Source organism: Protomyctophum bolini (assembly GCF_963924005.1).
Source record: "Protomyctophum bolini genome assembly, chromosome: 15".
Taxonomy (NCBI): Eukaryota; Metazoa; Chordata; class Actinopteri; order Myctophiformes; family Myctophidae; genus Protomyctophum; species Protomyctophum bolini.
The window spans coordinates 13,817,326-13,833,136 of record NC_137876.1 but is presented as its reverse complement, the minus strand read 5'-3'; the positions used below and the strand labels follow the sequence as shown (position 1 = coordinate 13,833,136).

Sequence of the window (15,811 nt, the reverse complement as noted above, 5' to 3'; positions counted from 1 at the left end):
AGCTTCCTGTAAGCTACAGAGCAGAACAATGCCTACTAATGCATATGCTCTGTATGCATATTATAATTGAAAAGGTTACTGTAAGCAGCTTTTCATAATGTTCCCCTTCATTGCAATCATGCATGTTAAACAATGGCATATTGGCATTGCAATCATGCATGTTAAACAATGGCATATTGGCCTGGGCCATAGCTCAGTGGTCCAGGCACCTTGGCTGGTAATCCAGTCTGGCAGTATGCCGCGGGTTCGACTCCCGATCGATCCCGACGGCCTTCACTGCATGTCTTCCCCCCATCTCTCTCCCCATTTCCTGTCAGCCTACTGTCTGTCTGTCCCTCCCACATTTAAACAATGGCATATTGAAATACAGAAATTCCTTTGTTGGCAATAGTGTATTATGTCACTCCTCCTGTACCTGCTATGTCATAGTTTCTATTGTGCTGGGTAACCCTTTTCAGATTAGATTAAACTTCCGAGTTTAGAAGTACTGATTTTGCATCATAATTATTATTTGCTTCTTTCTTCCTTTTGGCAGTCTATTATCCCCGACAGTACTCCCCACTCACCATCGCAACATCCGTGCCTTTGTGTAAGTTTGAAAACCTATGTCCTCTATTGCTCTCGTTTTAAAGTTATTTTGTTTATCAAATTGTTTTCTGATTTTGCAGAAAATTGTCTGTTTTAATTTAACCTTGATCTGCACAGCACTTTATCACTTTATCACTAGTATTATTCTAAAGATAATGGATCTTAGTATAATATTTAACAACAACAACAATACTGATAATCTTGTTAGCCAGTGTCTATGTCAACCACTTTCAACCTGGCATCCATATTTTGGCCGTGCCATTATAGACAAAACAATGAAATGTCAAAATGCACTGCAAAGTGTTGTTAGCTTGTACATTTGGCTATTTCCGCTATTCGGCGTACGATGAGGTATAAAGTGTTTTAAGTGGAGCTACTAAACAAATGGGTCTTATTTAGCTTGTTTGATTGAACATATTTCCTTTCAAATCAGATATCTGTCATATCTGCACTCATCAGCCTGGTTCAAAGGTCACAAGGTCAGCCATGCATGGCCTCTGGCCATAACTGTCACCTCTGATAATATACCGGGCGCTCCTGCATCGACAGATGTGCGGTCTCCCCAGCAGGCAGTAAACGGCTTATTGGAATGTCAGTTACTGTGTCATCTTTGTTTATGGACACCATTGGAGTGTTATATTCCAGGTTTCCCTTTTTTACCTTGATATATCACTGTAGCCCTAGCTACTACCTAGCCTTGACGACCTTGCAGGCTTCTGCTAAGGCTAAAATGTAAGCAGATAGCATGTTGTGTAGACAGATACCAGGTCATTTGTAGACTTGGTATTCTAGTCATAGTGTGTATAGTTTCAATGAACAGATTTCTTGATATTATACTGTTTAGAGATGGATCTTGGTTTACCTATGATCCTATATTACTATTTATATCTTGTGTTTTCCTTGCTTACTGTAAATCACTCTGGATTAAGAGGGTCGGCCGCTAAATACCTACATTGAAAATGGTAAACAAAATGGTGCTACTACTGTAGCACTAAACATACTGTATGTTTTTTGCCTCATAACAATAATTGGGTAACATATTTTGGAGCGTTAAAGACACCTATATCTCAATATAAAAGCATTAGATGTGCCTAAACTATAAACTGAACGACCAGGATAGAACCGTAAAGAACTACGGTATATGCGGAAATGGCAGCGCTAGCACAGTATTATAGTCAGCAACTCAACCACCCCAAAGCACAGCTGAAGAACCACCGTGTTTGTGTGCATTGCAGTGTGTGATACTGTGTGTGGCTTTTCAGTATAGCAGCATAAGAACAAATCACACACACACACACACACACACACACACACACACACAATCCAAACGGGCGTCCTCAGAGCGAGTCAGCTGAAAATAGCCGCGAGTGGCATTCATTGTGTAATGTGTTCTCTTCTCTTCTCGGTGTGCTGCTGATGAGGCTGCTCTCAGATCAATACACCTCCCTCACACACTGCTCTAGATAAGCACACGGCCATGCAGGCTGCTCTTGTTGTTTACATCAATGGTTCTCAACCTGTGGGCCGGGGGTCTACTGGTGGACTGTGAGGCAATACTAATGGATCATTAGTATTAGTATTTTTTTTAACAGTATACACATTTCTAAATCTTGAAATTTCATTGTGATACATTCATGTGATGTGATGCATAATTTTAGCCTTGGCTATTCAAAAGTTGCAGATAATACAAGCTTGCAGTGTGTCGCTGCGAGATTGTACATCTGTGTACATCAAGTGTGAGAACTACTGATTTAGAAGGTATTTGAGTAATCAACCTTCGCCGTGTCTTTTCAGTGGTTTATGATAGATTGATCGATAAAACCAAAACAATTAACCAGACGTGAAAAAGACCATCCGCCTCAATGTAAACAGATTTGTTTAAATGCATTTATCTTGGATCAATCAATTGATCATAATATGCTATGATATGAAAATGCGGCCCAAGAACCCTTTTGAGATTTCTAAGTGGGCCCTGATCCAGAAAAAGGTTGAGAACCACTGGCTTCCACCTCATATAGTTAACACGTGTGTGATATGACCACCAAGGACTCCAGTCGGAACTGTAGTCAAATTCTGAGTGTTCATTTAACTCTGAGTGTAAAAATTACCGTAGGCTACTCAAGAGCTAACAACTATACTTCGCTAACCGGATTCCCAAGGGCTCTATACTAGGCCCCCTTCTGTTTTCACTATACACTAAATGGTGGCCGAAGCTTAGTGGGTATGGAGAGGGAGTCTGCTAAGCATGCCATCCCAACCCCAGTCTGTCTGTCAAAGTGTCCCTGAACAAGACACTGATCTGAGCAGCCATCAGCTGAATGAAGTTGAATATCCCCCACAAGATTTTTGGTGAAAATAGATCTACAAGCTCACTGTTAGGCCCAGAATAGGGATGCTTGCCAGCAGCCAGGGCTCAAGTGGTTAAGTCAACACAGAGACATCTTAACTTATTTTGATATAGGACCCAATTACTGAATGTCAAGTCTCCAAGTTTTCACACTTATTTACTATGACGCTGTAATATACAATATGTATGGCATATTAGGAGTCCCCTCCCAACTAGTGGTTCTCAAATGTTTTATTTGCAAGGACCCCCTTAACTCTGAGTGTATACAAATGGACGCAAAAGGGTCCATTTGGTTGGACGCATGAGGGTCCATTTGGTTCCAGTTGTACACTGCAGGGTTACAGACCTGTTATGGTCATTCATGATTCAAAGCTAGCTCTTTGTGTTTCTGGCCTGCTCATTTTGTATGTCTGTGGCAAAAATGGAATTTTGACAAAAATGTCCACCACAAGCCAGCATGGCTATGACCCCTGCACAGAGGATGTGACTGTACTGCAGTTCACAGAGGTTTGATGCTGTAAACACATTGATCTGATTAGAAGGCCAAAGACCTCAGATTGGTCGTAAAGCGGCTGTCCTTTGGGCTGGCAGAGCTATTATTAATGGCTGCTTCAAATCAATTAAGTCCAAGAGACAGTTGAGATGAATGTTGCCAACAGCCATCTTTAGATCCATATCTATGCGGTATGTCACATTTCATTAAAACCACTCAAGCCATATACTCTGATGAATCATGAATGTCATCGATTGTTTAGTTTCCCCCCCATTTTTCGGGACAATTTTCACCTATAATGACATACCGTAAAAATAAGGATACCATGTGAAAGTGGTAAATGGCATTTTTAAAACGGATGTCTATAGTATCTATTATATAGGACTAGAATTATTTCTAATTTAATACTGTACGTAAAATAACATTGAATATGGATCAGCTTTGAATGATTAGCCTGTATCATAAAAACCATAGCAAATTGATCATTTTATAAGGATGTTTATTTGCACCTTGTGAGCTATATATAATCTATCATACATACTGTATATTTAATAAAAAGTATCTAATTACACTTAAAGTTCATCAAGTTCAAAAGATGTACATCTGCTTTATGTACATTACCAAATACACATCACATTTACATACTGCGGTTATATCCACATACCTGAGCGTAACTCAATAATGCAGGGTCCTCTACCATAGGAGTCCAGAATGTATCCATGAAAATATAGAGCCTATAAAAATGCAATAATATAATATGCAACATTAATTTAGACGAGACCAGTTGGATGGCAATGATGTAGCTTGTTGTGGTCCCATTAAATCTGTCAGGTTATATGCCTGCGCCTCGAGTCGTGCAAATCAAAAGCCTGTATTCTATACTTAACTAAATAATGTAATTGTACACTGAGATCCATATATTGACAGGCAAGAAAGAGAAGACCCTACACACTTGACCTAAAAGAGAACGCATTGTTCTCTAGGGACTCGGGGAGAGCCGATATTAATTTGAAGCAGTGAGAATTCTCATTCATGGATATTGAAAATAACAGTTTATAGGCCTACAGTGCACACGGCCTGTGCAATTCAGCATCCATACATGTACATCCATAACGCGCTCTACAAAATGCTTCAAGAAGACCATCCGACCGGCGGCGTTTAGTCCATGAAACCCTCCTGGTTCACCAGAGCATAGTGGCTTTCAATGTGAGGGTCCAGGCAGGGAGGGACCCCCATCCCCTTGTTTCCTTGCGGCGGTTCCAAATGGACCCCAAACGCAGGTATACATCTAGAGAGCTACAAGTGGAACCAATGGTTTCATGTGTATTGCTCTCGGGGTTCTGGCATGGGGGTCTTGAAATGAAAAGGTTTGAGAACCACTGCAACAGGCAGAGCAGAGGCCTGGGCTGGGATGTGATGGGATGTGATGCGATGGGATCAGTCTGCTGTGCGCTGCAGGCCGACGCGCCTCGTCGCGGCTGCGGGCTCATCGGCAGAACCAGCGACCGTATCTGCGGCTGTTTGCGCAGGATTGCGCTTATTATTGACCGACCTGCTGTGCTCGCCAGATACCTGTTGAGATGCATGTCTGTCCCGTATACTCGCGGCGTCCGGTCTCGTCGTGGTGGTAGTGGTGGTTGTTGTTGTGTGACCGAGAGAAGACGCGTAGAGTCCCTTATTTTCCGAGTTCTCGAGTTGCTGCTGCAGGGGGGAGCCGCGCGCTGCACCTCCCGAGGACTCCGCCGATGTCTTCGCCCTGCTGTCGTCCCACTGGAACGCACGGCTCTGCTGCAGGACCGATGTCGCGTTCAGCGTGGCGTTTAGAGTCTGAGTCTTCGTGGAGTTGTTCCACGTCTCCGAGACATTGCTGCTGGAGATATTATTAGTTGAGATGTTCGCGGGGACGGCGGTGACCTCTTCGTGCACCCCAGGTTTCCCATACACGGCGGACGAGGATGAGGTGGGCTTCCAGATCAGGCTGTAGTACACGGCCAGGATGATGGCTGCCAGCGACACGGACAGAACATATGCAAAAACTGTGGCCAGTCTCACCCACTTCTTGTTGGTCTTAGCTGCCATCTTAGCCTTTTTGTCTCCCGTGTAAGTGGCAGGTTTGCCCCTCTCCATATTGGGCATGAAGTCCCGCTCCCTCATGTTGCCCCTGTTTTTTCCTCGATGCTCCACCACCCCGTCCGTCTTGAAGCCGTCTTGTTAACCACAATCCAGGAGAAGTCAGTTGAAAAATCAATGCAATTATATAGCCTGTGCCCGTCTCGAACCGCCCGCAACGCTGCACTCTATTTGCTCCTCTCTCAATTGATTTGTGTGCAATTCATTTCATGGCAGAAGGAAAGGAAGACTCGGCACTGCGCCTGATCCCAGTGCAGCATTGATGCGTGTCACCGTGCGTGGACACGGAGCCCATCCATCCATCCGGCTGCTGTTGCGCGTTTCAGCATCCGACAGGCGACATGCAGACAGCTATAGCGACGAGACGAGACAGGGACCAGCCTGTTGCTGCATGTATAGGAGGCGAGACGTGCGCTAGATTTGATATAATTTATTAAAAATAACCTAACTGAGATCATAACGGTACACAACTGCCTGTGGAGTGTGGCTGCCTGGCTAAAAATACATGAGAGGGGCGGGCGGAGGCTCTTAAAGACGCAGCATCTGTGCAGACGCAGCCTTTAATTGAGTAGCCTTCTAACCCATAGAGTATTCTAACCCCATCGTAAAACGGAGCATAAACTAGAAAAAGTGCCCCTCGGGGCACATGTCTCCAGTCCCACCAGGCCAGGCCAGGTCGTGGCCTCCTGGTGGCGCTATAATAGGCCAATGTGAAAAGGATGCCATTTTGTTAATTGAATGATTTGAGGCATTTTGTTCCAAAAATGTGTTTTGCAAAAATCCACCTGTTGGTGGCTCTATAACAGGTCAATGTGAAAAGGGTGGGATATATTCCTCAGCCTAGTAGGAAAGTCAGCGAAAGATTTCACGTAAATGGCACGCTACGTTCACATTTTGAGGCTTTTTGTTTCAAAATGGCCAATCCTGCAAACTTTGAAAGCCAATGTTAGCCAATTAGGATGGAATATGAAATATCGGACAGATCCATTGTAACGAACCAAATTACAGTTTGTACTAAATCATTATATTCCTGGGTGATCAAACCTTTTATTGTGAAACTTACATGTTTTTTAGGTCGTTTTCCTGTTATTTTTGTGTGTTGAGCCAAATACTTTTATTTCGAAGTTTTGTATGACTTATCATTTACCTGTGCGACCCAGAGAGGAAGCGTGACGTCATAGCATGCGCGACGCAAAAAGGATGACATAATCCGAGAGAAATAAGGCGCGGTGTTGCTGCTTGTGTACAAAGCATACCGCGCTTTTTATGATTAGTCTTTTAAGACTTTCAGTATAGTTTTAGCCACCCCCCGAAGAGGCATAAGGTTAGTAACCACGGACTGTGTTTGCTATGTTAGAATGTTAACACGTTTTTTTGGGGGGGGCGGGGGGGGTTTGGGAGAAAAGATTGGTACAAGTGTATGGCTTGTGTTGTTTACATCCTCGTCAACTATGGTTATGGTAGTTTGAAAGACGTTAAGAAACGTATTTCTACAACTAAGTATATGGTGTTAAGTATGGATAATGTACTAAACTATAACTAAGCCAGAGTTTAATTTGCTATTTTTTGTGTTATGTTTGCAAAGGAATTGGTAATTGTTTCGGACTATATTTCATACATTATGGTTACAAGTATTTCATGTCCTTTACATTTAAAAAGGGTTAAAAGAGGCTATTTCGTTACTTTATTGGAGTTAAAAACAGCTGGTAAAAGGGTACACTATAATACGATGATTTAAATAAGTCATGTGCCTTAATTGTTTGGACTTTAATTACAGTAAACATGGCTTTGCTTGAAATTACTTTAAAAGTGTTTTTTGAATATGCTATTTACCTTTGAAGTTTGTGAGTAAGCTACAGAATGGTATTGAAAAATATGTCTAATATTAACAGTATATGTTTTTGTGTTCTTTATTTTTTGTCAGTTCTCACGTTGATTTATGGACTAAATAAATTCATTATCATCAGTCAAGTCTTGACCTTCTTTCGGCGGGGACTGCTACATCCATCTTGAACACATGACTATAGATATATTGTGTAACGATTTGCGGGATTTTCGGACAGAATCTGGAGGATTAATATCCAAAAATGTGTTTTTCAAAAGTCGGCCTCCTGGTGGCGCTATATCAGGCCGTTCTGGAAATTGTGGGGCACAAATTGTGGGAAATTGTGGGGCACATCGTTGGCATCCGGGGAGTGTGTGTGCAAAATGTGGCATTGGCCGGGTTAGCGGTGCGCCGGTGCCGGAGATTAGCTGTTCACGGACGGACGGACGGACACACGTGCAAAACATACTCTCTCCCCATGCCTTCGGCCTGGTGGAGACAATTAGGCATGAACCCCATGGATGAAAATGATGCTGCACATGGCCAGCTGCGTAGGCTATAGGCCTATGAGGATGGACATTGGACATTGTCTATTATTAGCCTTCTTGTGATTAAGTGATTCTATTTTTTGCCATTTTAAACCATTAAGCTATACAAAGCCAATCCGTGTCACAGAAAGTAACTGATTAATCTCCACTTCTGTTAGATGTTATGATCTATTCTAACCCATGTAACCTATAGGCTACCGGCTGCCACTATCAGTGGTGGAAAAGGAAAGTATAGGATACTACATTATTTTACTCAAGTATTTTTTTGGGGGGGGGGCTATACTATATATCTCAGAGCAGAGACAAATATTGTAAACATTTTACTCCACTACAATTATTACAACCTCGATTTTTGATATATTGATGCCACATTGTAAATTTTAATAGGATTGTTACTTTTACTTAAAGGGATATTTCACTTTCAAACATGTTTGGAGGTAATTGTAACGTCTACTCTATGGCTTTTGTGTGACGGAATGTGAGCACCCCTGCAGACAGATTTTAAGTTTCTTGATTCAGTATAGGCATGTGAAATACATTTTTATCAGACACGCCCCTTCCTATAACCACTGTATTGGGCTACCTCAAAATTGTACAGTACAGGCCGTCAGGCCTACTTGAGTAAATGTTCTGAATTACCTTACACCACTGATCAGGTATTACTAGTGTGTCTGTGGCAAACAACAAATGTGTCTCTGTCTGCAGCTAAATTAAAAACCTCCACAGCCTAGTAGCTGAAGAATTAATCCTGTCAGTATACAGTGTAAAGCTCATCTATCTGCAATGCCATGCAAGACTTGAAAGTAGATGAGGTTGTGTGGTGCTGCAGGTCAGACACATAACCACATGCACGCATGCATGGATAGATCGGCCTACCTACACACTTGGAGATGCAATGTTGGTGGTGAAATCCTATTCACTTTATAGCCTAGCCTAGTCTTTATACCTAAAGGCTGCATTAAAGCTGTGATGACTGAACACCAACAGGTCACTGTTAATGGGTAAGTTTGGTGATTTAGAATTCAGGATCAAGAGTTAGCCATTTGCTGTGATCATGTGTTGTTAGGCTAACTTGCTAGCATGTTGTTAAAGACATGGCTAGTTCAACATGTCCTATAGGTCTACCGGTATGTCAAAGCAACTTTAAAAAACTAAGTGAGCATGATGTGCGTAAAAAGTTGAGATTCGTGTACATTCTTCAAATGAGTTACGATTTTTGATAATGTTAAACAGGAATAAACTAAGGATGGCAATGACTGCAGTTGCTTGGTTTGTCCATCCAACACATCTTCTGTTGGATTGCCATGGCGTGTACCATCATGATCCCCAGAGGGACATTACAGATTATTTTATGAATGGCCTTGCCACCATTAGGCCTATAATCTTCCACTTGCGCAAAGTTTGTAATTTTGCTGAATGGCCCCTAGCTATTTTAGGGACCAATGGCCTTTCCTTTAGTGCTACAATTAGGCCAAAATGTCCAGTTACAGTGACACAAGATATCTCAAATTGGGCAGATTGCCTTGAAACCTTCCAGTGTATAATGTGCATTCATGCTTCCCTCAGTTCCTGGAGGAAGAGCCCTAACTATTTGATCTTTCCTCTAGGCCCAGCCCTGAAACATGACTGTCGAGCATCATATGAACCATGGCTACTCTAGGCCAAGATATCTCAGGATGATCCCTACTGATTTTGGTGTCAACATGAAGGGCTGCTGAAGGGATTTTGGACTGGTAAGGCATTTCACACTGCGGGCATGATGAATAAACACTTACAAATGGGCTAATTTATTTGAGGTGTGCACTGCAAGCTCTGAAAATCAATTAAACAGTATATCACTTTATCGCTGTTTAATATAAATTATTTGTGAATGGACTCATGAGTCATGATACAAACAACAGTTTGGGGAAAAAAAGCATAGCTCACAAAGTAATTTCAGGGGGAAAAAATCCCCAATGTGTATTAAGGACCTTTAATCCATGGTGCAGCATAGACTGCTGCTAGTATGTTTACGTCTTAGAGAACCGGACTTGAGTTACAAATGACAACTGTAGGCCTACTTGACCGTTTCTTCTGTCTCTACACCAGATTTCTTCACCCAACATCGGACCTCTGTCCCAGCCTTACTCATCTGCGAAGAGAAATGGCCGATCTACAAGCTCACAATGTGAGCTGTGAGCAAGTTGCTTGTAGATCAGCTATTTTTGGTGAATGTTCCCCAAAGAATATGGAGGCTGGGGTTCAAGTGGTTAACTGTGTAAACTGCAGTAAGGTCAGTTTATAAACAATACCATGTGGAGCTGGCTAGCAGGAACAGATTGGGATTTGTGTCATTTCAGATATTTCTGATCCCGTGTTACTCACAACACAACTCCCACCCTTGTTGGACTTTTAACAACACACTAGCAAATTGGCACTCGTCATTCGAGCGGAAAGGGAAAATAATGTTTGCAAGAACGTAAGTACGTAAGAAAAAAAAGTATAAAGTTTTCAAAAGTTTCAGTTCAAGCTATCTTCAAATATGCAAATAGTTATCCACAGTTAATGTTAATGTTTAGATCGTTTGTCACTTTGTAATCATATAAATACGGGAATTTCACCTCATTAACTGAGTCTGAAGTGATTTACTTGGTGCCAGTCCTCGTTTTTGCCTTCATTTGCATTTGATATTGCAGTCTCCGGGATAATTTGCATAATATTCAAATGACAGGGATCAGTCTGTAGACACTGAGTATGATACAGCATTCTGCCCTGGATATTGGCATGCAGCATTTATTACGATAAGTTATCAGGCAATTTAATTGAAATCTAGATAACTTGCTGTTTATGTAAATATGTAAAGCTGTAGTATAAAAAGATTTTTGAAGAAAACAATGGAACATTGTTTTCAACTAAGCTTGCAGTAGGAGTTTCCATACACGACTACGTATTTGTGTTGTTGGTTAAGATTCATCGTGCTTTCTCCAAGTAAATATAAACAATGTACAAATTCAAACAAAACAATTAAATCAGAGTTCGATCCTAAGTTATTTCTTTCTGTGTCAAAGTGTCCTTGACGGACGTGCGTGCGTGCACGCTCATTGTAACACAGCACTTTGGAGAGAGGCGTAAGAAATGTCCCACTCCTAAATAATCCATTCACCTGAATGTTTTTCCTTTTTTGTAGATGTTGTTAATCCCATGGGGCAAGGTTCACTTTCTCTTGCCAGCTTTGATGGAGTGATTCATGGGAATCAATCTGACCAAAAAAATAACGATAATAATAATCCAGGAACCAGGGTGAGATTCATACTGTTTTTCTTTCAACTGTTGTGGTCCTGATGGCACGGTCTGAGACCTTCAGCTCTCACTGGACTGATAGTTGTACATTTTAAAAACTGTGTACATTGGTGACTATAACTATAATGTAGCTGATCTGGATTTACTAGTCGACTAGTTGCTTAAAGCCATAGCCTGCACGGTGTGTTTTGTCGCTGTCAACTTAATTTGCAATGCATATTTGTTGGGGTGCGTCCTGACATGGTCAGCACAGCAGTGGAACTCCTGCAGTTCATCCTATGAGCAGGAACTAAAGGCTAAACTATTCTCTGGCTGCAACCAGTAAAAAGATGGTAAATATGTGTTAGATATAGCATTGCACTGGAGATCACGTTAGAGAGGTACCGAGAAAATGAACAAGAAAAGATACTCTCTGGATCCTCCAGAGATTAAAAACTACCTGGTCAAAGGGGAGAGGTTTACGAAATGGTCTGAGGTGAGTGAAGATTTCATACATTAAGGACATGAAAAAGATCAGCAGTCATTGATTTAAAACCACAATAACCATGGCAGTCTGGTTTGGGTTTGAACATTTGTTTTAAATGTTCAAAAATTGTGAAAATAGGCAATCTACAAGCTCACAACTTCATGGGTCGTGAGCTTGTAGAAAGGCTATTTTTGCTGTGCAAAAAATAAATAAATATACATTGATATCCAAAGCAAACATAAATGCATTGATTACATCAAAACATATGAATACAGTGGCATAATGAATCTTGCTATATGGTTGTATATAAGTGTGAATGTCCTCCCAAAAAATAGGATTCGAACAAGACCAGCCCTGTCACCATGAAGATGGACAGTAAAGGTTATTATGTCTACTGGACCAACCAAAGCAAGGTCAGAATATTCAAGGTTTTTGAAAAAGGATAATGGTCTCACAATTAACCCTAAAACCGTGAAAATATTTCAGAATTTCGCGTTGGCTATTGGAAAAATATCAGATCACAGCACTATTTTTTTAAATCTTGAAAGTGATTGAAAAAGCTTGAATACTTTTGAAGTACGAAAAAGTTTGAGAACTACTGATTTAGAAGGCATTTGTATAGAATTGGCCTCAGGGCATTAATGGGTTAAGGTGTTTAAAGGTACTTTATAGGTCTACGACAAGGCTCTTATTCCTGAAGTGTAAACATCAATTTGTGAGAGTGTCCTTGACATTGTTTATTATTCACATGTGTAACTCAGCTGTAGGATAAACACAATTTTCATACCAAAGGAAATGGCTGAAACCGCACACAGCAAAATCCGGAGTGCACTTTATCTGTATTTTTCCCTACTCTCTGAAACGTTCTGATTGTAGGGTTCTGTATGGGCAGAAGAACCATTGATTTAGGCACAGTCCCTCCAGAAATGATTTACATTATTGAACGCCATTGTACAGCCATCACCTTCATCATATTCACAGGGTGTTAATATTAATGCATGAGAATAGGGCCAACACTTTCAAATCCTCGTGTTAATGAAACCCCGAGGGTATGAATGGAACCCAATGGACCATCACACCAGTCTGTAACTCTGAGTGCACAAATGGAACCAAATACAGGACCATTTTCGTTCCATTTGTACACTCCAGGGTTAAATTGACACCAAGGATTTCACTGTGTGCACTGAGCTGAGACTTGCATTGAGTCTCCCAATCCTAGCCTGGCAGAGGTTATTGATTGGTGCAGGTCCAGGATCTGGCTTCACCAGCCAGCCTCGCTGTGTGCTCGAACCCGACTGGATTGGAAGAGGGCTATCTGTTTTTATACCTATACTTTATGCTGTTCGTTTCTCTCCGCCCACGCAGACAGACAGACAGACGGACAAGAAAGACACACACACAGAGTACCGGTATACTCTTTCTCTCTCCCCTATACTCCCACCCCCATTTGTTCTTATTTTCTCTCTCTCCACATCTTGTTCTGTCTCTCACACCAAGAAACAGAAAATGATGTGTCTGGATTTCAGGGAATTGGTCTGAAATTCACAGGAGCTTAAAATCTAGTTGCGCATGCATTGTGTGAACTCTCACTCAGTAACATGCACAGCTTTCAACTTTTTCAACGTTTAATTTAGTAATAAATTATTGTCCTCCTTCATCACACAATTAGTGAAAATTGCAGATCTACACGTACAAGCTTGTAGATCGGCTATTTTAAACCGTTTTTGGATGGTTTTACTTTTGGACATACGTACAAGGTTTCCACTTTCCACCTGACAGCAATGATTACACCTTCCAACAGAATTTGATGAGATAGAGAAAGATAGAGAGAGATTTAAGTTACAGTATTTAGGCTTTGTTCAGACTGAAGGCAAATCCGATTTGTTTCTCAAATCTGATCTGTAGTAAATCTAGACACAGTGTGTCTAGATTTGGATTGCAACAATAGCTGCTCTAAAACTCACGGCACCGGCATGTCAGATCATGATGCATTGTGGGCATGTAGATCGGATATCTTCCAGAAGGCGACGTAATGTAAATCTAGTTCCAGTGTCCATCTGCATTTCAAAGACATGGTTCATATCTGATTCACAAATATCAGTTTCAGTGTTTTAGTTTTTAGTTTTCTTTTTGCTGTTCAGTGTTCAGCAGTTTGTATTTACACCGAAATAAAAATATGCTGTAATTAGTGTTTCACCAATCACCAACTACAGCATAACATGAGAGTACTGGATGTGTATTTCTTGTTCTTAGGAGATTACGTTCCTGGATGTTGCCACCATCAGAGACGCCAGAACAGGAAAATATGCAAAACTTCCTAAAGTGAGTATTATTTTAATCCCCTTTACTGCACTCTAGTCGTGTGTGTGTGTGTGTGTGTGTGTGTGTGTGTGTGTGTGTGTGTGTGTGTGTGTGTATATTAGTGGGAGACCAGAAGTGGTGTATTTGCATTGCAAAAATGACACATAGACACAGCATGACCTACCCCTGCGCTCGCACACAGACACTGCGTGATGTTCTCTAGGATTGATCTGTAGGATTTCAGTTTATCTTAGTTTTGCAGCAGTCAGGGCTGATCCAGTTTGACAGCATGAAGCATCTGGTTCCCTCATGGTGTTGCTACAACGGTGGATCCATAATTTGGAACTAAATGGACACTTACGGGTTCATTTGGTTCCATTTGTACTGATCTGTGAAATTTAAAAGTTTGATAACCACTATGTAAGGAGTATAAACTCAAATATTTCAATATATTATGTCCCTAATAAAATGGAGTTGTAAAATGAGTTGTGACATATTTTGGCCACAATTCTGACCATTAGTTTCCAGTTGGCAACCCTAATCTTTCTCCATCTCTCTCTCCTGCCATTGCCTCCGCTGTCTCTCCCCTGTTGCTGTCAAATAAAGCTCCAAAATGCCACCCAAAATTAACATCTCCAACAACTGCAGAGTTCTGCAGGGACAGGGAGAACAGAACACAATGACAGCTCATGTCATTCTCTGTTTGTCCTGTAATGTACAACTGTGCCAACATTAACTCTGTGGTCACGGGGGACTGCCCATAACTCCAACATCCCATTAGTCCGAACATACGTGGCTTCTGCGTGCGGTTAGGGATAGGGTTACAAGTGAAGTCATTGCTGCTTTGCAGGAATAGGAATACATTCCTATTTCTGCAAAGCAGCAATGACTTGAGTAATGTAAGATTGCATTGCACGTGTGTGTTTGTTTTGCATGCTCTGATCAGTAGATTTGCCAAAAAAGGTTAGCTTAGCACCCAGTACCATGCATACTACCTGCATAATATGGGACTTATGGATTATTGCCACAATGGATCTAAATTGTGAAAAAGTGAGAACACGAACATCAAAATTGCATTTTCATGATGATGATCATGATAGGTTAAGTGAAGTAATCCATGACCATGATCCCTGTTGATCTTGAGCTTCCATTACAGTTTTTATTAACAATGTCACTGAACGTATATTCAATTTATAGCGACTGCAGGTCTCATTTACTATGATAACGTCCATTTCCCGTCAGTCAGTCAGTCAGTCACTTATTTTCCCCATAGATGGTCTCGTGACATCACGTGACATCATAGTAAATGTGACCTGTTGTCCAATTAGGCCCATATATGGAGATCCCTGATGTCATCAATATTGTCTAGCAACTCTACATCTGACCTCAAACCCTTAGATCTCCATATATGGATATATGTCAGACGTTAACCTGCTGTGACATTCCATATGTTGATCCTTCCCCATCCATCCTTCCCCTTCGATGTCTCCCTTTTGACTTATACCTGTCCATTCAAACTCTAGACGGGCCTGCCCCAACGTTATTAGTGCAGCTGCGCCCGGCAGCCGGAGAAAACTACAGTTCTCAACAGGCCAGAAAATTAAGGCCCGGCCCTATCTGGGCCCTCATCAAACCCTGTAAGCTCAAGAGAATGTCCCCGCTACCACCCATATATCTCCATATTGGGAGCTGACCTGTTCTGACATTCCATATGTTGATCTGACCTCATCGAACACTGTATACTCAAGACATGCTCCTTATATGGCCAGTACAGAATTCATTCCATGTTGATCTAACCCCCCATGCCAAAGCGTCAGTGCTCGCTCAGTAGTCT

The 15,811-nt window shown here is 41.5% G+C and overlaps 2 protein-coding genes across 2 annotated transcripts in view; one reads left to right on the top strand and one right to left on the bottom strand.

Annotated features, from left to right (window-relative positions):
- Nucleotides 1-3,952: 3,952 nt before the first annotated feature.
- Nucleotides 3,953-6,027, bottom strand: LOC308328933 (uncharacterized protein). Its single transcript, XM_080783062.1, has one exon. It carries the CDS (start codon nucleotides 5,580-5,582, stop codon nucleotides 4,866-4,868), a length of 717 nt encoding a protein of 238 aa, XP_080639188.1. The 5' UTR covers nucleotides 5,583-6,027; the 3' UTR covers nucleotides 3,953-4,865.
- A 5,574-nt stretch (nucleotides 6,028-11,601) lies between these two features.
- plcb2 (phospholipase C, beta 2) overlaps nucleotides 11,602-15,811 on the top strand; it is a gene marked incomplete at its 5' end in the record, with an annotated part of 35,602 nt that continues 31,392 nt past the window's right edge. The window contains 3 exons of the mRNA XM_080784226.1: nucleotides 11,602-11,685; nucleotides 12,012-12,089; nucleotides 13,930-13,998. Coding sequence (XP_080640352.1) covers nucleotides 11,602-11,685; nucleotides 12,012-12,089; nucleotides 13,930-13,998 — 231 coding nt within the window. The remainder of the gene's footprint in view (nucleotides 11,686-12,011; nucleotides 12,090-13,929; nucleotides 13,999-15,811) is intronic.

Excerpts from the sequence above, each read along its gene's own strand:
- LOC308328933 (XM_080783062.1), bottom strand. The coding sequence starts at position 5,582 with ATGAGGGAGCGGGACTTCATGCCCAATATGGAGAGGGGCAAACCTGCC.